At 39.5% G+C, this 21,485-nt stretch overlaps 1 protein-coding gene across 5 annotated transcripts in view; it reads right to left on the bottom strand.

Moving 5' to 3' along the window:
* Positions 1-254: 254 nt before the first annotated feature.
* ccnh (cyclin H) overlaps positions 255-21,485 on the bottom strand; it is a 28,894-nt gene continuing 7,663 nt past the window's right edge. For 4 of the 5 annotated variants that reach the window (XM_073066990.1, XM_073066996.1, XM_073066993.1 and 1 more), the window contains 7 exons: positions 21,266-21,339; positions 16,266-16,476; positions 9,365-9,528; positions 7,653-7,723; positions 4,669-4,780; positions 2,801-2,861; positions 255-666 (listed from right to left, as the gene is read on the bottom strand). In XM_073066990.1, the coding sequence (XP_072923091.1) occupies positions 628-666; positions 2,801-2,861; positions 4,669-4,780; positions 7,653-7,723; positions 9,365-9,528; positions 16,266-16,476; positions 21,266-21,339 (732 nt within the window). In that variant the 3' untranslated portion in view covers positions 255-627. The remainder of the gene's footprint in view (positions 667-2,800; positions 2,862-4,668; positions 4,781-7,652; positions 7,724-9,364; positions 9,529-16,265; positions 16,477-21,265; positions 21,340-21,485) is intronic. The other variant, XR_012101539.1, reaches the window with a different exon arrangement.

Here is a 21,485-nt window from a genome sequence, read left to right as displayed (position 1 = left end):
GGCATCAGAAGCATAGCAGTAATTTTGGGCTGCACACAGCACATTTTTGACACATTTCACTGGATTATTAAAAGGGGAATAACAGCCAAATTTCTAGAAAATTTACCAGTTCAGTACAAGTCCTATGTATGCTATAATATTAGGTTATGGTGATAATTGGATGGTTTAGTTTCCTATTATTAGCCTTTTACTAAATTACTTTCTGCAGCACTATTTTAATTTCCAATTTCATTTACAGAACAATTTCCAAAATCAACTGTTATAAAGCTTTTATTTTCAATTCTTTCTCTTGGAAATATAAATGACAAAGATGTAAATTCATTATTTAGATACAAATTTGATTTTAAATACCAGGAATGAAAACAACAAACAAGCAGCTTCAGCATTGTAGAGACTTCCTTTCGATTTCAGATTTTCCAAATAGTTTGTATTTATAAAAATAGACCTGAAAATCGTTGTGATATGCAGCCTTGAGTTAGTCTTTCAAATCATTGAGTTTAAGGTTCTTCCATCCAAAGATGCATCTCCAATCATCTTTGTGCTTATTTTGAAAGTTGATTGTACAAGTTAGAGAATCACTGTATCTGCTCCTCCATGTGTAATTTCAAAATGCATGCCAGGGGGTGTTTATAGTGCATCAATGAGATCATCATCACTCCATTCCTCCTTTAAAAAAAATAAAAAGAATACCAGACAATAAAAAACCAATGCAAAAGATATTGAAAGTTTTTAGTCAGAATTAATGGAATAGAAAAGGAGTGCAAGGTTCAGAATAGCAAATACAGAAAACAGAAGTGAAAATGCAGAGTCCAGATTTATAAAACTGAAAAGCCTGGAAATGCTGAGGTCAGACAGCAAGTGTGGAGTTATCATCTCAGGAGAATCACCTGTCATCAGAATTCAAAAGTCCCAATTATCATCAAGTATCAGAAATCTGAAATACTAATTTATTTCCTTTCCACAAATGATGCTTTAGTCTTTGAGAAATTCCAACAATTAAATTTTATTCCATATGCACTCAGTAGCCCTTTATCAGGTACTTCTCTTGTTTTTATATATGATCTGGATGATGGGGTGGTAAATTGGATTAGTAAGTATGCAGATGATACTAAGGTGGCGTTGTTGATAATGAAGCAGGTTTTCAAAGCTTGCAGAGAGATTTAGGCCAGTTAGAAGAGTGGGCTGAACGATGGCAGATGGAGTTTAATGCTGATAAGTGTGAGGTGCTACATTTTGGTAGGAATAATCCAAATAGGACATACATGGTAAATGGTAGGGCATTGAAGAATGCAGTAGAACAGAGTGATCTAGGAATAATGGTGCATAGTTCCCTGAAGATGGAATCTCATGTGGATAGGGTGGTGAAGAAAGCTTTTGGTATGCTGACCTGTATAAATCAGAGCATTGAGTATAGGAGTTGGGATGTAATGTTAAAATTGTACAAGGCACTGGTAAGGCCGAATTTGGAGTATTGTGTACAGTGCTGGTTACCGAATTATAGGAAAGATGTCAACAAAATAGAGAGTACAGAGATTTACTAGAATGTTACCTGGGTTTCAGCACCCAAGTTACAGGGAAAGGTTGAACAAGTTAGGTCTTTATTCTTTGGAGCATAGAAGGTTAAGGGGGGACTTGATAGAGGTATTTAAAATTATGAGGGGGCTAGAGTTGACGTGGATAGGCTTTTTCCATTGAGCGTAGGGGAGATTCAAACAAGACATGAGTTGAGAGTTAGGGGGCAAAAGTTTAAGGGTCACACGAGGGGGAATTTCTTTACTCAGAGTGGTAGCTGTGTAGAACGAACTTCCAGCAGAAGTGGTAGAGGCAGGTTTGGTATTGTCATTTAAAGTAAAATTGGATAGGTATATGGACAGGAAAGGAATGGAGGGTTATGGGCTGAGTGCGTGTCAGTGGGACTAGGTGAGAATAAGCGTTCGGCACGGACTAGAAGGGCCAAGATGCCCTGTTTCTGTGCTGTAATTGTTATATGGTTAATGCAAATATCTAACCAGCCAATGATGTGACAACTCAATGTATAAAAGCATGCAGACATGGTAAAGAGGTTCAGGTGTTGCTCAGACCAAAAATCAGAATGGGGAAGAATTTGATGAAAGGCCTTGAAAAAGTGGATGTGGAGAGGATGCTTCCGATACTGGGAGAATCCAAAACTGGACAGCCTCAGAATAGAGCGGTGTCCTTTTAGAACAGAGTTGAGGAGGAATTTCTTTAGCAAGAGAGCAGTGAGTCTGGAATTCTTTGCCACAGGCAGCTGCGGATGCAATGTCTTTATGTATATTTAAGGCAGAGGTTGATAGGTTCTTGACTGGTCAGGACATGAAGGGATTCAGGGAGAAAGCAAGAGACTGGAGCTGAGAGGAAAATCAGATTAGCCGTAATTAAACGGTGGAACAGAAGTGACTTTGGCCGTGGAATGATTGTTGGTGCCAGACACAGTGGATTCAGTGTCTCAGAAAGTGCTGATCTTCTAGGATTTTCAGGCACAACAATCCCTAGAGTTTAGAAAAAATGGTGCAAAAAACAAAAATAAAAACGGCCCATGAGCAGTGGTTCAAATGAGCAAAAATGCGTTGTTATTGAGAGGGTGTGGAGAATGGCCAGACTGGTTCAAGTTGACAAAAAGGCAACTATAATTCAAATAACCACACAGTGTGGAAGAGAACCTCAGAATGCACATAACATCAAACCTCGAAGTGGATGGGCTGCAGTGAATGGGTTCCACTCCTGTTCCTAATAAAGTGTCACAGGGTATAAAAACCAATTATGAAAAACTAATACTCACTTCTTCCATTTTTGCTTTTTTGGAAATAGTTCCATCTTCCTCATATCCTTTCCTCTTCTTTCTGTTTTCAACAAAGGCACACAGTTGGATTGATATTTATTGGTGCAGAATACATAAAGAATAAGAAACTCTCCGCCACCACCCATAAGGAGTTTATATGCACTCCCATGACCAGGTGGGTTTCTTCCCACTGTCCAAAGACGTACTGGTTGGTTGGTCATTGTAATTGTCCCATGATTAGGCTAGGTTTGAAACTGGGAGGTGCTGCGCTGCACAGCTTGAAGGGCCAGTATCGCCCACTCCACACTGCATTCCAATAAATAAATAAACTAACAACATAGAAAGGAGACTAACTCTGTGTTAAAAACATCTGTAAGATGGTTTGTTAATCCCAATGCCCAGTTTTTGGCCCACTGTCTATAGTTCTTCAAATGTTTGATTAGGTATTTTAAAAACATACTGAAGTTTCTAGCTCTGCCACACTAAGGAAGCAGATCCACAGCCCAGCATACATATGGCGAAATAATGAGTCTAATTCACCTCCATCCTCTTACAAAGTAAAGGCTAATAACTAAGAGCCATTTTAAGCAAAACAGTCCCTTTTATATATCTGGCCAGTTACAACACTATTTTTTTTCCTTATTCAGTATCTTCAGCTGCCTAGGTGAAGGTTTTTCAGTAAGGGTTTCAGGAGTAGATCATTCTAGTTTAATAGGTCAGTAAGAATTAGAGGGAGGACATGAAATCAAAAAAAGAACAGATACTGAATGTGAAATGGTACTTATTATATCGCAGAGAAATAAGACTGGAAGATGGTTCCTGAAAACAGGGGTTTTTTTTTCTTGTATCCTATCAATCCAATTAGGGGACACAGTAGTGTTCTAATAGATTATTTAGCAGGGAACACCAACTTCAAATCTGCCAGGACTTCAGAATGCAAACTGAGTTTATTCTCTGGTGTGGATGCTAATCCACTTTCATTGTATTATGTGCCACCTTATTTATGAAGCTGAGTGCAGTGATAGTAACAGTATGAAAGGAGCTGCCCGTGGAAGTGAGGGATACGGGTTTGATTTCAGCACTTAAGAGAAGTTAGGATAAGTATATGGATGGGAGGGGTGTGGAGAGTAATGGCCCAGGTGCAGGTCAATGGGACTAGGCAGAATAATAGTTCACTACAGACGATATGGGCCAGAGGGACTGTTTCTGTGCTTTAGCATGACCAGAATCCTAGAAGTATTGTTTTATTTAAACATAATAATGCAGATTTCCCATTGAGTAGTAGCAAAGAACCGGAATGGCTAAATTCCTCACCTTCAGTAGTTTAGCAGTCAGTGCATTACAACTCTTATTCAGTACTTAGGTCCAGATTTCACCTTCTTAGTTTTGTGTTTTTTTTAATACAGCCCTGTTTTTAATATTACAATTGCGAGAAAACAAGGTAATAATGCTTTGTCCTGTCACTATCTGAATTAACCGTTGAATTTCAGTTGACAGGTCAAAGTACCATACAGAGATCTGTGACACAAGTGTAACATGCTGGGAAAGGTTTCACTGCTAACATAATAGTCTTTCTGTAGAAGCCGTGTTTGGGTTGTGGTTAGAGATATTAGGTGCTTTGGAATGTGAGCTGGATCCTGTGTTCGGCAGGAGATGAAAAGAGAAGACACTGAAGAGAACCGGCAGGGTAGGAGGGCTATCTCAATCTCACAGGTTGGCGGGACCGGAGTGCGTCTTTCCTAGATTTATGCAGCCAAGGAAACCAGTGGGGTTTCATAAGTAACACACAAAATTTCAATTGACCTGAAATGATTAAAAGCACAATTAAATGATAAACTTTTTTTCATCAATAGTAAAATAATACTTACGAATTTGTGCTGACACCAAGGTCCAAACTGTGAAAATGCTCGAGTTTCTGTTTCAGAAGATTAACGTCTTCCAGTTTTGGAGGATCACACTTCTTCACCAAGGTCTTTATACCTAATTAGCATTTATTTATCATGTACTAAGGTTAATACCTCAAGCTTTAGAGTCAAAATCTACATGGCAAATTAAATCTACAGGTATTAAGATTAAGATATAAAGCATCGTAACTTAAGGCAAAATGCAGCAGGTAAGATCTATCAAAATATTTCCTTAGTACCAAAGATCTGTACCATAACACACAAAACTGAAGGGAATGTGGCCATATTATTGTGCAGTAAGGAAACTACAGTACTAATATTAAACAAAAACTTCAAGGATTATTTCCAGCAAGAGCTGTATTGTGGTCACTGTTCCATCTAAGCTGTGTGGGTGCATGGTCACGCAGTAACCGAAATGTTCCCTTTGTTGCCACGATGCTGGAATTTTCTTTTATATGCTAATTTAATTTTGAAATTATGCTAACAATTTTGAAATCTATGCTAAAATATCCTGTAATTATCAGTTAATGAATATAATCTATAAATTTTCTATATAATGAACATAACACAACCTTTACTTTGAAACATTTTAGAGCTTCAACGTTGTCAGTGTTTCAACTTACAATCTTGTTACAAGTTCTAACAATAAATACAGAATGGAAGTCGGGAGCTCATTGTTAATAAACCACCGGCCAGCTAAATGCCAAAACTGTCTAAATATTCAGAGCACACAAAAAAATAATTTAAAGAACTGCAGAGTTTTCAGGCTGTGTAAAAATTTCTTGTTCAGAGCAATGGTTGGTCTGCGCATCTATAAAAAAAAGATCAGAGGAAACGTTGATTGTGGTTGCTTATATTTAACAATTACACTAATGGCAGGAAAGAACCAATTTGGATTCTGGAAACAAATTATGGTTACAAGGAATGGGGAAAATTGCAGGTTGTAGAAAAACCAACATGACAGCTGGATGCAATTCAATGCAAAAACATACGAGGTAAAATACTCTGCAAAGAATAGGGAAACTACAGAAAGGAAACTGGTGTGAGGGTATTTCACGCAACACTTAAAAAGGGAGTCAGTTAGTCAAACAGAATACAAAAGCATGTATAAAATCTTGAACTGTATCCAACTCAGGTTACAGTTGTGATCTGGAGACAATGCTGAAAGATTCCTACCATGAGTCTGTTGCCATGCTTCACTGCAGTGGAGCACAAACTGGTGGAAATCTGTTGCAAGATTCCTTTAGCCCATTTATTTCACTGAAGTTCTTAAAACTGTGATGTGGATGATGGCAAGTGTTTTCTTTTAAATAGGCTAGAATGCTTTTTAATAATTTAAAATTATTTATAGGAGACAGATGATTTTTGTTTCACTTCCAATTCATTTTTTTTTAATTATTTTATTTTTGTAGGAAGGACTTTTCCTTTGCAGTGTAATTATCTATACACAGCCACTCCCATCAGTGCTGCTCTCTGGTGTTCACTCAGTGGAAGAGAAGCTGGATTGCATTTGCTGCTGTACTCGTTCATGATGATCGGACTGCTGCAAGCTTCCTTTTGCCAACAACACCCAATGCACCATCAATCTATAGAAGATGGCACTCGGGGACTTGGGCTATATTATTATTCTATTTTGTGACTGTTACGTTTACTACTATTGTAATCATTCGTGTTACGTGTGCCTTGTGCTATGTGTGACTGTTAGTACTGTTTTTGCACCTTGGTCATAAGGCTATTCATGGGTATTCATTTATGGTTGAATGACAATTAAGCCTGAACAGGACCCAGGTGGACACTTAAGTCAACAAGTTCCTTCAACTTAAGGGAAACACAAGGCAACTTGGTCTTCAAGAAGTCAGTACAGACTTCGAGTCCCACTCAAAACTGGCCTCAGGCTTGAGAAATTGGAATAACTCCATCACAATTAAGAAAGTTAGGAAATAGGAGTTGGAAAACTATGAAGTTACTGTGAGGTAAACAGTAATGGCACAGTAGCATAGCGGTTAGCGTATTGCTTTACAGCACCAGCAGTAAGATCAGAGTTCAATTCCTGCTGTTGTCTATAAAGAGTTTCTCCCCATGACTGTGTTTATTTCCTCCGGGTGCTTCGGTTTCCACCCACAGTTCAAACTCATAAGGGTTAGGGTTAGTAAGTTGTGAGCATGCTATGTTGGCACCAGAAGAATCGGAGACACTTTCGGGCTGCCCCGAGCACACCTTGGACTGTGTTGATCGCTGACACAAAAAGGCACATTTCCCTGTATGTTTTGATATACACGTGACAAATAAAGCTAATCTTTAAAGATATAGTTTATGACAATAAAAGATTATTAGAAATTACAAGTTCAAACTAATGATGGCTAAAACATGGAATTCTCTACCATAAACTATTGCTGAACCGTTGCCCACAAGTTCATTATAATACAGAATTAAACATTTGCCAGGAAAAGAGGAATAAGGGGAGTAATATGATACTTATTTGACTAGTTAGAGTTGAGAATTAATGGGCTGAAATTTCCAGCATTATACAATTTTTAAAAATATTTATTTAGAGTTACAACACAGAACAGGTCCTTCTAGCCCATGAGCCCCACCACCCAGTAGCCCACCTATTTAACCCGAGACTAACTACAGGACAGTTCACAATGACGAATTAACCTACTAACCAGTACGTCTTTGGACTGTGGGAGGAAACTGGTACACCCGGACAAAACCCCAGCGCACATGGAAAGGAACGCATAAACTTGCTTACAAAGGACACTAGAATTGAACTCAGAACTCAGCTGTCGTAGCTTCACACTACACTACTGTGATGCCCAAACTCTTGTTGTAATTTATCTGAACTTAAGAGAAAGCCATCACAAGACACAATTTATATACATTTGATCAGAATCATTACAGGAAAAAAGAACCATTTCAATAGATCATAATATTACAAGATTACTTACACCGGATTGCTTCAACCAGTTTTGACAGGCATTCTTTTTTATCCTTTAACATTAGGCATTCCATCAAGTAACTGAAGCACCAAAAACAAAATCACAACAAGCAGCAGTTAAATTATCTTGAACGCATTAAAGACAGATAACTTCTCAACTCCAACAGAATAGCAACTGCAATAATATTACTGACTTAAAAATGTAACCTAAAATAATTTTTAAGGTTACTCACGCAAAAAATATAACATTAACCATATACCTCAATCTTCCATACTTACTAAAATTATAATTCCTTAAAAAAAATTCACCTGAACTATTTCAACTTGAGCATCGTAAACTCTGTTCATATTGTAACTGCTCTATCCTAGAGCATATCACAATCACATGGTACAAAGTAGTCTCCTATATTAATTCAGAAAAGTGCTACTCAAAAACCAACTACATTATAATGGAGGAACCCCAACTCTTAAATTTATATGCTCCACACACAGCTCTTAGCTTTCCTATCTCCAGGCTTATACATTGCCAAAGTCATCTGTTGAAACTTGGGTACCACAGTAGTGTAGTTGTTAGCGCGACAATATTACAGCTTGGGGTATTGGAATTTGGAGTTCAATCCTGCTGTCATCTTTAAGGAGTTTGTATGTCCTCCCCATGGAATGTATGAATATTTGCCAGGTGCTCCAGTTTCGTCCCACAGTCCAAAGGTGGTTAATTGGTCATTGTAAATTGTCCCGTGATTAGGCTAGGGTTAAATCTGGGGTTTCTGGGCGGTCGGCTTGAAGAACTGGAAGGGCCTGTTCTGCACTGTATCTCAAAAGAAAATAAACAACCTAGGTTTGTCATTCTCAATTATTAAGCACCAATGGAACAGGAGTTTTATAACTATATAATTCTGCATGATATCTCCAACTTATTATTAACTTAAACATCTTCCAGGTTTTAAAAACACACACCAACTCCATCCAAGGATGAATTTGCTTTTGAATTTTGAGTGGCACTGATAATTAACTTTCTGTTTTCCGTACAACTTAATCTCATTTTAAAGATATTCTTAACCACTTATTGTCTGGCTTGCAGTTCTCATTGGATTATAGTCCATTGTTAATATTTTTCCTGTCCAATTATCTCATATTTACTTTCCAAAAAAAAAAGCACAACCTTAGATTTTTGGTTAGTCACGACTACAGAGAGAAGGCTGGAGAATAGGGTTGAGAGTGACAATAAATCAGCCAAGATCGAATGGCAGACCATGACTTGATGGGCTCCTACTGTACATCTTATGGTCTTTAAGATCTTATCTTTTAATTTTATTTTAGCAATACAGCATGGAATAGGACCTTCAAGCCATGCCGCCCCAGCAATCCCCAACAAACCCAATTGACCCTAATCTAATCAACAAGACAACTTACAATGACCAATTAACCTACCCAGTACACCTTTGGACTGGGAGGAAACTGGAGCACCCAGGTAAAACACTTGCATTCTACAAGGAGAACGTACAAAGACTCCTTACAGAACAGCACCGGAATTGAACTCCGAACTCTGAGCTGTAAATGTGTTGTGCTACCGTTGTGCCCAATGTCCACATGTCACATAGTACAGAAACATAGTTCCCCTTTGCCATCATAAGCTCTATGTTAGTCTATAACCATTTAATAAATTGCACAAAACTAGCTTTTAAAGTAGCAGGACACTTGAAAATTAAAGGTGACAAGTACCTATCTATATTAATACCAACTCTGGAGGCGCTGAAATGGATGGCTGCTAATGCTATCTGTGATGGTGGAAACAGAAGTCCAGCGTCAGTTATCATTTCTCTGCTGAGAAATTCATCTGCTGTTTTTCGCAAAACTTCTGGATTCTCAAGTCCTGAGTCCCGGGCCTAGAAGAAAAAAAGTGTAAGAAAGTAATTGTCTCAAGAAATGCACATCCACAACTTCCTTTTTCATTAGTGCAATTCTGATTAAGAAAATTAATATTCTGAGCTGAAAACTAATCAAATTTTTTTTTGCAAACGTATACAGGCATCTCCCATCAGGGTATTTCACAAAAATTCACTCTCACATTGATGTGGGAAAACAAAAGTAATAAACACTTCTTCCCACCCCCCCCCCCCCCCATTATGTGCTCCTTGACACAGAGATAACAGCTTCTCACTACAGGGGAAAAAAACATAACACACTGTTTGAGGAATGTATTATAACCCTCTTCCTCCTCCCCCCCCCCCCCCACCCATGTAACTTGAAGTTACCCCAAGTTCCTCCATCCATTTCAATTTTTCCAATATACACACTGGGAACTATATAAATCCAGTTAAGGCTGATTTATACTTGTGCATTGCATCTACGTCATAGGTATCACATACCCTACGCCGTACCTATGCTATACCCTACACCGTAGGGTGACGCGCACCTCTCCAGAAAAGTTACTCACGCGTCGCAGCAACGCAGACCGCAACAACTGTGATTGGTCCACTTGGTAGCATCACACTTCCTCCTACGCATTTCCGGTTGCTTCTTCTCTGCCATCTTTGTAGGCTATACGAAATAGATGAACCAAATTGTCAAATCTACCTGCCAACATGCAAAAGCGTTTAAAATGCATTTCCTCGTCCATGTCTCTCACGAAGAAACTCAACACAGTGGCATAGAAACCCCACCGCCAACAAGCGTTTTGGTGCACACCAACGCATGCTTGCTATGGCGTAGAGCGATGCAGAAGTGAAAATCAGGGCTACGGCATAGCCCGTACACACAAGTACAAATCAGCCTTTAGTCTAAATCTATGAATTGGTTAACACTTCACATTTCCAGATGCTGTGTAAGTAATTATGTTCAAAATGTAAGAATTTAAAATTAATAAATAGCATTTGAGAATGGAACTGACCACAGTACTCCAAGTTGGGTCTGACCAGGGTCCTATATAGCTCTAACATTAACTCTCGGCTGTTAAACTCAATCCCACAGTTGATGAAGACCAATGAACTGTTTGCCTTCTTAACCAGAGTCAACCTGCGCAGCAGCTTTGAGAGTCCTATGGATTCCGACCTCAAGATCCCTCTGATCCTCCACACTGCCAAGAGTCTTACCATTAATACTATATTCTGCTATCATATCTGACCTACCAAAATGAACCACCTTACACTTATCTGGGTTAAACTCCATCTGCCGCTTCTCAGTCCAGTTTTGCATCCTATCAATGTCCCACTGTAACCTCTGACTGCCCTCCACACTATCCACAACACCCCCAACCTTTGTGTCATCAGCAAATTTACTAATCCATCCCTCCACTTCCTCATCCAGGTCATTTATAAAAATCATGAAGAGTAGGGGTCCCAGAACAGATCTCTGAGGCACTCCACTGGTCACAGACCTCCATGCAGAATATGATCCGTCTACAACCACTCTTTGCCTTCTGTAGGCAAGCCAATTCTGGATCCACAAAGCAAGGTCCCCTTGGATCCCATGCCTCCTTATTTTCTCAATAAACCTTGCATGGGGTACCTTATCAAATGCTTTGCTGAAATTCATACACACTACATCTACCTTCATCAATGTGTTTAGTCACATCCTCAAAAAAGTTCAATTAGGCTCGTAAGGCATGATCTGCCTTTGACAAAGCCATGCTGACTATTCTTAATCATATTACGTTCTCCATAAATCCTGCCTCTCAGGATATTTTCCATCAACTTACTAACCACTGAAGTAAGACTCATTGGTCTATAATTTCCTGGGCCATCTCTACTCCCTTTTTTGAATAAGGGAACAACATCTGCAACCCTCCAATCCTCTAGAACCTCTCCCAGCCCCATTGATGATGCAAAGACCATTGCCAATGATTCAGCAATCTCCTCCCTTGCCTCCCACAGTACATCCTGTCTAGTCCCGGAGACCTATCCAACTTGATGCTTTCCAAAAGCTCCAGCACATCCTCTTTCCTAATGTCTATAAGCTCAAGCTTTTCAAACCACTGTAAATCATTCCTACAATCGCCAAGATCCTTTTCCGTAGTGAATACTGAAGCAAAGTATTCATTAAGTACCTCTGCTATCTCCTCCGGTTCCATACACACTTTTCCACCGTCACACTTGATTAGTCCTATTCTCTCACATCTTATCCTCTTGCTCTTCACATACTTGTAGAATGCCTTGGTGTTTTCTTTAATCCTGCTTGCCAAGGCCTTCTCATGGCCCCTTCTGGCTCTCCTAATTTCATTCTTAAGCTCCTTATAATCTTTTAGATCTCTATCAGTACCTAGTTTTTTTGAATCTTTTGTATTCTTTTCTTCTTGACTAGATTTTCAACAGCCTTTTTACACCATAGTTCTTGTACTCTACCACCCTTCCCCTCTCATTGGAACGTACATATGTAGAACGCCACGCAAATATCCCCTGATCATCTGCCACATTTCAGCTGTATGTTTCCCTGAGAACATCTGTTCGTAAACTATGCTTCCAAGATCCTGCCTGATTGCTTCATATTTCCCCTTACTCCAATTAAACGCTTTCCTATCTTGTCTGTTCCTATCCCACTCCAATGCTATGTAGAACCTTTTTTAAAACCTTTATCCTATTTATGCAATTGTATACTAGCAACAAAACTGTTCAAATTAGGAATTTATTTCTGTGAAATCTGATGATAATGAAATGATCTATGGGATTTTCTGTAGTATATTAACCTCATGGGGGTGGATTGAAGAGCATTATTCTGTCACACAACTACAATCCAAAACACCACTTGTGAAAATATGAGTTTCTTCATGATTTGAAATCAATAGCACCTTAGCAACTTTATATATTGTATGTCATTTAGAGGTAACAATTGAGAACACAAAATGGACCAAGAACCCAGGTGAAATATTATTCCAGAATAGTAAAGGCATTAAAACTAAGGTATGCAAACTTTGGGAAAACAATCCAGGTGTTTATTGTGCCAGGAAACAGGCTTCATATCAATTATGTTTCTGGCAAAACTATAGCATGAAATACTTGTGCAGTAACAACAGTGCCCATCAGGTGGAGACACTGCAGCTAATCACAAAAGGATTCAAGATGCAAAGATTCAAAGTACCGGTACATTTATTATCAAAGAATGTATAAATTATACAACCTTGTTTGCTTACAGGTAGCCACAAAGCAAGAAACCCAAAAGAACCCAATTTAAAAAAGAAAAATAAAAGACCAACACCTGGTACACGAGAGGAAAAAAAACACAAGTCGTGCAAGCAACTGAAGTGAGCAACAACATTCTGAACCAAACTGGGTCCTCAGATTCAAACCCAGGAGCAGCCCAAGTAGGCCCAAACCCTCACTTATCAGTTCATCATATTGGTAGGCATGAAGCACAACAGCCAGGGCAATCTTCATAGCCTCAGCGCCGTGGAGAGGTGGAATGACCATTGCGGAGAGCAAGCAAAATCGACTTTTGCGTCCAATCTATGCCGGCACTTAAATTGTCTAAATAGTGAATCATGCCTCACACAAGGACCCAGCTTTTGCAATAGGCTCAAAGGCTAGACCACACCGCGACTCGCTCCGTACTCAGATTTCATTGCCCAGCCCAAAGCCACTCTCAACCTCTTTAAATCAGCTCCTTGACCCAAGCAATCCAACCTTGCACCCAGACCAATTGTACAGGCATCAGAACTCCAATTTCCCAACTTCTTGCCACTCCATCTTCATGGATTCTGCAACACACCAGCCCAGCTCATCCCCTGAACTCGCCTTGGCATCATTCGCCCCGCACTGCTTGCAGCAAAAATTTAACACAATTTACTCAGAAATGTTTTTTTTAAGTGATGTTTTCAGTCAAATTTCTTGCCCTTTGTACTACCAGTGAGCTGATGCACGTGCTCCATAGTGCCATCTTAACCAGGATTAGAGTTAGCTGAAAGCAGCTACCTTTGGGCACACTATATTTGTCTCTTCAGCTGAACAAACTGCCAGCAAGCATTAAACGTGCAGCTCTATAAAAGATAATTATTTAGAGGCAAATCTAAAACAATATGTCAGAGCCTGATGGTGTATCTGGTAGGGCACAGAAAACATGTTCCAACTAAAGGCTGATTGATACTTGTGCGTACGGGCTACACCGCAGCCTACGCCGGAGCCCTGATTTTCACTTCTGCATCACTCTACACCGTAGCAAGCATGTGTTGGTGTGCACCAAAACGCTAACCGGCGGTGGGGTTTCAATGCCACTTTGTTGAGTTTCTTTGTAAGAGACATGGACGAGGAAATGCACTTCAAACATTTTCGCATGCTGGCAGGTAGATTTGACGATTTGGTTCATTTATTTCACATCGGTGTACAGACATGGCGGAGAAGAAGCAACCGGAAATGTGTAGGAAGAAATGCGATGCTACCAAGCGGATCAATCACAGTTGTTGCAGTCTGTGTCGCCGCAACGCGCAAGTTAATTTTTTGGCGAGGTGCATGTCACCCTACGGCATAGGGTACGCGGTACCTACGGCATAGATGCAACACACCAGTATAAATCAGCCTTAACTGGTTGTACTGTTCAAGGACATCTTCAATCACTCACTACTCCAGGAGGGTGTTCCACCTGCTTCAAAAGGGTAACAATCATACCAGTGCCAAGAAGAGTAGGCTGAGCTGTTTCAATGACTATCGCCCAGTTGCACTCACATCTACTATAATGAAGTGCTTTAGTCGGTCATGGCCAGAATCAACTCCTGACTAAACAAGGAACTGGACTTTCTGCAATTTGCCTATCCCCACAATAGATCTACTGAGGATGCATTCTCCCTTGTTCTCCACTTGGCCTTGGACCACCTGGACAATAGTAATAGTTACAGTACCTCAGACTACTGTTTACTGACTACAGCTCAGCGTTCAACATAATCCTACCATCAGTCCTAATCAACAAGCTCCAAAACCTGGTACTCTGCAACTTCCTCTGCAAAAGGATCCTGGACTTCCTTTCCTGGAGACCAGTCTGTACGAATCAAAACAACTTCTCCCCCTTGCTGACAATTATCACTTGGGCACCACAGTGTCGAGTGTTTAGCCTACCTCTTTACACCCATGACTGTGTGGCTAGGCACAGCTCAAACGCCCTCTATAAATTTGCTATTGTTGGGAGAATTTCAGGTGGTGATATGGAGGAATTCAGGAGTGAGATAGATCAACTGGTTGAGTAGTGTCACAACCTTGCACTCAACTTCAGAATCAGAATCAGGTTTAGTATCACTAGCATGTCATGAAATTTGTTAACTTAGTGGAGGCAATACAATGCAATACAAGATAATATAGAAAAATAAATGAATTACAGTAAATATGTATATTAGTTAAATTTAAAAATATTAGTAGAAAAACAACAAAAAAAATTTAAAAAGTGAGGTTATGTTCATGGGATCAATGCCCGTTTAGGAATTGGATGGCAGAGGGGAAGAAGCTGTTCCTGAATCGCTGAGTGTGTGCCTTCAGGCTTCTGTACCTCCTCCTTTATGATAACAATGAAAAGACAGCATGCCCTGGGTGATGTGGACCAAGGAATTAATTGCAGACTTCAGGAAGAAGTTGAGAGAACACACATACTGTAAGTCCTCATCAGGGGATCAGCAGTGGAAAAGGTGAGCAGTTTCAAGTTCCTGGGTTTCAATATCTTTAAAAATCGATCATGGGCCCAAAATACTGATGCAATTACAAAGAAGGCATGACAGTGGCTATATTTCATTAGGAACTTAAGGAGACTTGGTATGACACTAAAGACTCTCACAAATTCCTACAGATGTACCGTGAAGAGCATTCTAACTCACTGCATCACAGACTGATATGGAAGGGTGAATGCACAGGATCAGAAAAAGCTGCAGAAGGTGTCAAATACAGACAGCGCCAACATGGGCAATAGCACCCCCCCCCCCCACCATCCAGGACATCTTCAAAAGGCAATGCTGCAAAATATCAGTATCCATCATTAAGGACCCCCAATCACACAGGACACGCCCTCTTTTCACTGCTACCATCAAGGAGGAGGTACAAGAGCCTGAAGACACACACTCAACATTTCAGGAACAGCTCCTTCCCCTCTGCCATCAGATTTCTGAATGGACAATGAACCCATGTGCACTACCTCCCTATTTGTTTCTCCTTTTTGAACTACTTATTTAATATATGATGGAAGGATAAAGAAAAATGATTCATTTCTCAAATATAGGAAATTAATCTTGTAATCTCATGATACTTTGTTTAATTTATAATGACAGGGCACTGAAGTTGGATCTTTTGTGTGACTAAATGCATAAATTGATAATAAAACGGCAAGCTAAACTTCCATTAACAATTAAGCATTCCTTGTAACTTCACCTAGATTGCTTTGGCCTCCATCATTTCACTTTTTTTGGTCATTACAGAACCTTTTCAACCATGACTGTAGTTGGAAATCTGATGAAACCAGAATGCAGCTAAATCTTGCATGCAACAATAACCTGGAGTATTAGAATGCAGATTTTCTCACAGCTGTGCCAAACCCAACTCATCACTCCACATAAGGTAATAGATTGTTTTAGATGTACAATGATAAAGAGATTGTTTCAAACTTCCAGCTGGGTGAAAATCAATCCGAATTACCAAAATTCCAGTCAGAGATGTTATGGTACCTTTAGATCTATAAGAAATCCCTCAAAAGGTCGAAATGGGTTGTGGATAATAAGATGAAAGTTCAGCTGCTGAATTAGCAGCAGTTCATATTCAAGGATTTGTTCCAGAGCCTTCTCTTGGGCAGCAGGACTTTCCCACAGATTAGCAACAAACTGTGAACTGGAGACATTAAATTCATCCACTTTACAAGCTAAATATACACTTGTTAACCTGCATCAAAATGAGAGAGAAAAAAGAGGCTTTAGTAAAGGAGATTTCAAATTAACAATTTTCCAAATAACAACATTTCAAAGATTCCAACACAACAGATATACACTTGACCCATCAGTTCCTGATTTTTGGGTTTGTTTTTAAACTACAGAAATACAGCATGGAACAGCTAGCTGTATTGTGCCATGCTGCCCAGCAAACCCATGGATTTAACCCCACCCTAATCATGGGATAATTTACAATGACCAATTAACCTACTAACAGGTAGGTCTTGTGGACTGCGGAAGGAAACCAGAGCACCCAGAGGAAACACGTGCTCAGGAGAAGGAATGTACAAACTTGTCAGAGAATGCTGGAACTTTGAACTCTGAGCTGCAACAGCATCGCACTAACCGCTACGCTACCGTGGTAGCCCTTTCTCTGAACCTGAGCCCTTCATCCAATCACGTTTCTTGCTTACTCCCTATGCACATGGGCATTCATCTTTTTTTAAAATCAAATATGTAATTATCTAATTTTCTACTTCTAACATATTTTTATGGGATTGAAAGTCTTTCTGATCATCAAGTCCATGCTAGTCCCTTGCAGAGAAACACATTCAATCCCATTTCCCCGGTCTTTCCCAGAGCCCTGCAAACTCCCTTTCCTCATAATTTCAGAACACCTGACCACTCATCACATTACTCAAAAGCAAGACAAGAAATGTTTTCTTTCAAAATTCAAAGTAAATTTATTATCAAAGTACACGTCATATACTATCCAGAGATTAATTTTCTTGTAGACATTCATAATAAATAGAAAGAAACACAATAGAATCAATGAAAAACCACACACGACAATATGAAAAAGAGAGAAAGGCAGAGTCCATGGGTTGTGGAAACAGTCCAGTGTTGTGGTGCGTGAAGTTATCCTCTCTGGTTCAAGAGTCTGATGACTGAGGGGTTATAACTGTTCCTGAACTTGGTGGTGTAGGGCTTGGAGCTCCTGTAAATGCACTTATAATCACAGTTTAAATTGTTACCTAGCTATGTCCTGATGTTGGCTGCTGGGACCTCCTATCCAGAACAACACATAAAATGCTGCAGGAACTCTACCGTAGCCGGGGCAGCACAGAAGCATAATGAATAGCACACTATTACCAGTATCCCGGGTTTATTTCCCACCACTTTCTACAAGGAATATGTACTTTACCCCAGTGACCACGTGGGCTTACTCCGGGTGTACTGATTTCCTCCCACATTCCAAAGACATACAGAGTGGTTAGCAGTGAACTGGTCACCATGGGTGTAATTGGGCAACACAGCACATTTGGTCAGAAGAGCCTGTTACCATTGGGATTCTCTTTAAAAACTCAGCAGGTTATACAGCATCTGTGGAGAGGAATAAGTAGTTGACTAAGCTGAGACCCTTCATCAGGACCCCTACCCAGAGTTTGCATATTGTCCCAGGATTTCAATTGCTGCCTCTCATACTACTAACTAAGGTTTGTACATTTCTGCCCTGGTTGGGCTTGTTTTTGTGCTTTTAATATTCAGTTTAACTCAATCCTTAATTTACCATAAATCAAAACTTTCAAACTTTCCTTTTGCAAAGCTGCTGAATTTACTTTTCACAAAATCCATGAAACTCATGCTTTAATTTGAAGGAATAAACCTACTCCTGGCATCAAATCAATATTACCAACAGATCACTTCTCAACTGAGTTGCCATTGTTTTCTCCTTATTATTTCCCTTACTACAAGTTATAAGATTCAGCAACCTACAATTATCATGTATAGTTGATTCCAGTTAATTGGGACACATCAGGACCAGTATATTTCAGGGGCCCAGTTAAGCTGCTTCCCCAATTAACCAATGTTAAAAAGGTTTAAAAAAAGGTTTTTTTTTAAAAAAAAGACTAACTACAATTTAACTGAGTAACAATTTATGTATTGTTATGAATGATGAATAGACCTGATGGACAATGGGGTACAGAGTTAACCATTCCCCTCCTGAGAAACACGAACTATTACTGTTGCTATACTGACCATGAGAAAGAGAGACGGAAAAACAAGCAAGAACATCAGCGACAGATAAGAGAGAGGAGGAAATTGCTGATTAACCGTATTGTGACTCCTTTTTGAATTATTTACTGTTTCGCTGCAAGGACAATAGTTTGCTCATAAACATTCCTCAGTGGACTGAAGGAGTGGCCTTATTTGATGGACACAGTCATTCAGGAGTGATGGATAGCTGAGTCCCCGTGAGTAGGGATAAAAGACAGGTCTGGAGAGACACCCTCCAGACACACCAGTGGACACTGATTGAGTGTTGGAACCCACAAGAAAGGTGGGGGCTTCGAAGACCGAATCAGGAGGTTGGTCATAAAGGTTATCAGTGTTAAAGCTGGGCCGGTGGGGACTTGTGTGTGTGTCCACTCATGCTAGAGTGAAGAGTCCACCACAGAAGAACGGTCTAGCAGAAGGACGGAGAGGTCATAACTGAATGACCACACCGATACAACAGATTAAGAAAGCAAAGGAAGGTTTTCCTGACTGTAGCTGTTACATCTCGCATGTTCTCTCTCTCCAACGATTACAATACAACAGCTATATCTACATCAGCACTCATGAACTGAGCTGAACTTTATATTTTTCTATGACAATTTATTTACCCCTAGACATCGATAGAGCTTGTTTATTATTGATTATTATTATTCCTACACTTTTAGGTTTATTACTGCTAACTTGTTTTATATGTATATTTGCATTATTGATATGGTTTTGCTTATTTTTATTAATAAACACCTTTAGTTTGGTACCACCAGACTCCAACGAATTCTTCTTTCTCTGCTGGTTAGACACCCAGTTACAGGGTACGTAACAGTATTTAAATGAAATACAAAACAGATTAGATCACTATCAATTCTATTATTATACTATAAAACTGTATTAGTTCCTGCTAGTTATTGACAGGGGAATTCACCTGCCATGTTCTTTTGATTGACTGTAAATGAACAAAATCAGCACAAATATCTAGTGTGGATAACGGACTGCCTTCATACAATGGTGTTGGTGTTGCATCCTCCAAAAATTCATTTTCATTGTAACATTCTAGGTGATTGTTGATTACCTTCAGATTCTTCATAGTTCCTAACTTACTGAAGTAGTGAAATTGTTTCATTTTAACTAATGGCCGCTTCTCTCATGTCAAGGCTGAATGCTTGAAACTGCAGTGAGCAAAACAGTTCTGCACTGTCTTACTGCTCATTTCTTGTGATCTATCATTGACAAAAATCTCTGCTTTTTGAACACAAACGCTTGCAATTGATGCCATTTAAAAACCATTCACTCTAAGCATGGTGTAGTGTCCGATGGCGAGTCAAGTGCACAATACCGACACTAATTAGAAACTGCTTGGCCATAGTCTCCTGTCCTAATTAAGTGGCATAGTGTCACAAATAAACTAAGTGAATGCCAACTATTTCCTCAAATTAGTTTTTGCTCGTTAAGAGCTGTCCCAACTAAGTAGCTGTCCTAATTAACTGATGGCCAAATTAAGCAAGATCTACTGTATTTGTTTCCATTGTTGATACAGGACCTCTTCTTCTACCCTCAACCTGACCATTATCCCTTCTTCTTCTGTATTGTTTCTCTGGTTTCAAAGGTGACCACTCTCTCCAGTTCTTGCTCCAGGAGCAACTATTCCTCCTGCAAAATGTGAGCATTTCTGATCCATTTCTAGTATCTGTAACGTGCAGCTTTAGCAAATCCACCTGGAAACACTACTGTGCACATTGTTTATTCACCTATCACCTATGCTTGATATTCAGGTCCCAGATATTGTTTCACACAAGATTAAGATGGTCAATTCTGAGCCAACAATATTGTTACAAAACAAGAACCAGTATGACTTTATAAGAGTCACAGAACACTTCAGCCCATCTAGTCCATTTATCTGCCAAACCCCATTAGCCTGCACCCGAACAATATCCCTCCCACCCATGTACCAATCCAAATTCCTCCTTTTAAGTTAAGCCCGCATCCACCACTTCCACTGGCAGCTCATTCCGCACTGAGTAAAGTCATTCCCCCTCCAGTTCCCCTCAAACAGTTAACCCTTCACCCTTAACCCATGATCTCTAGTTGTAGTCTCACTCAACCTCAGTAAAAAAAAGCTGCTTGCATTTAACTCTATTAAATCTTCCTCAAACTTCTATGTTCTAGGGAATAAAGTCAAATTTAAGTCCCGGCGACATTCTTGTAAATTTTCTCTGCACTCTTTCAATCTTATTTATATCTTTCCTGTACACAGGTGACCAAAATTGCACAGATTAGGCCTCACCAGTATCAACACATAACATCACAACTCCTGTGCTCACAACTTTGATTTATGAAGGCCAAAGTGCCAAAAGCTTTCTTTATGACCCTATCTACCTGTGATGCCACTTTCAAGGCATTATGGATCTGTTTTCCCAGATCCCTCTGATGCACCGCACAACTCAGTGCCACACCCTGGTTGGTCCTCCCTAAGTGCAAACAGTCACAATTGTCTCACACTTCAAAGTAGTCATTTAAATTTAGTTTCATTAAAAGACACATTTATACCGTTGACAAGACTGTGACTAATAATCCTGTAAGCTCAGCAATTTATTAATGTTACATTTTTATAACATTAGAACATCTTTCCTAAAGATAAAATGTGTAAAGTAAACAGGACTGCAATAATAGCATAAAACATTAAGCAAACACATTTTTTACATTTGGCAACAAAGCAATCTAATCAACCAAGAGGTAAAAAGAAAACTCACATAATTGTCCTGGGATGATATTCCATTAAGGAATTACTTAAATAAAATCTCTTGAAATACATACTTGCTGTACCCTAGACAAAAGAAACACAGTGTTCTCAATATACCTTCCTCTGAACAATTTTCTACAGGTCACAAATCCAAAATCCAGCACCCTTTGGGGATGACTATGCCAGAATTTGTATTTTGATCACCTGTATTCAAAGTTTTGGAAACATTA

Source organism: Hemitrygon akajei, chromosome 2 (genome assembly GCF_048418815.1).
Source record: "Hemitrygon akajei chromosome 2, sHemAka1.3, whole genome shotgun sequence".
Taxonomy (NCBI): domain Eukaryota; kingdom Metazoa; phylum Chordata; class Chondrichthyes; order Myliobatiformes; family Dasyatidae; genus Hemitrygon; species Hemitrygon akajei.
This window is presented reverse-complemented; position numbering and strand designations above follow the sequence as displayed.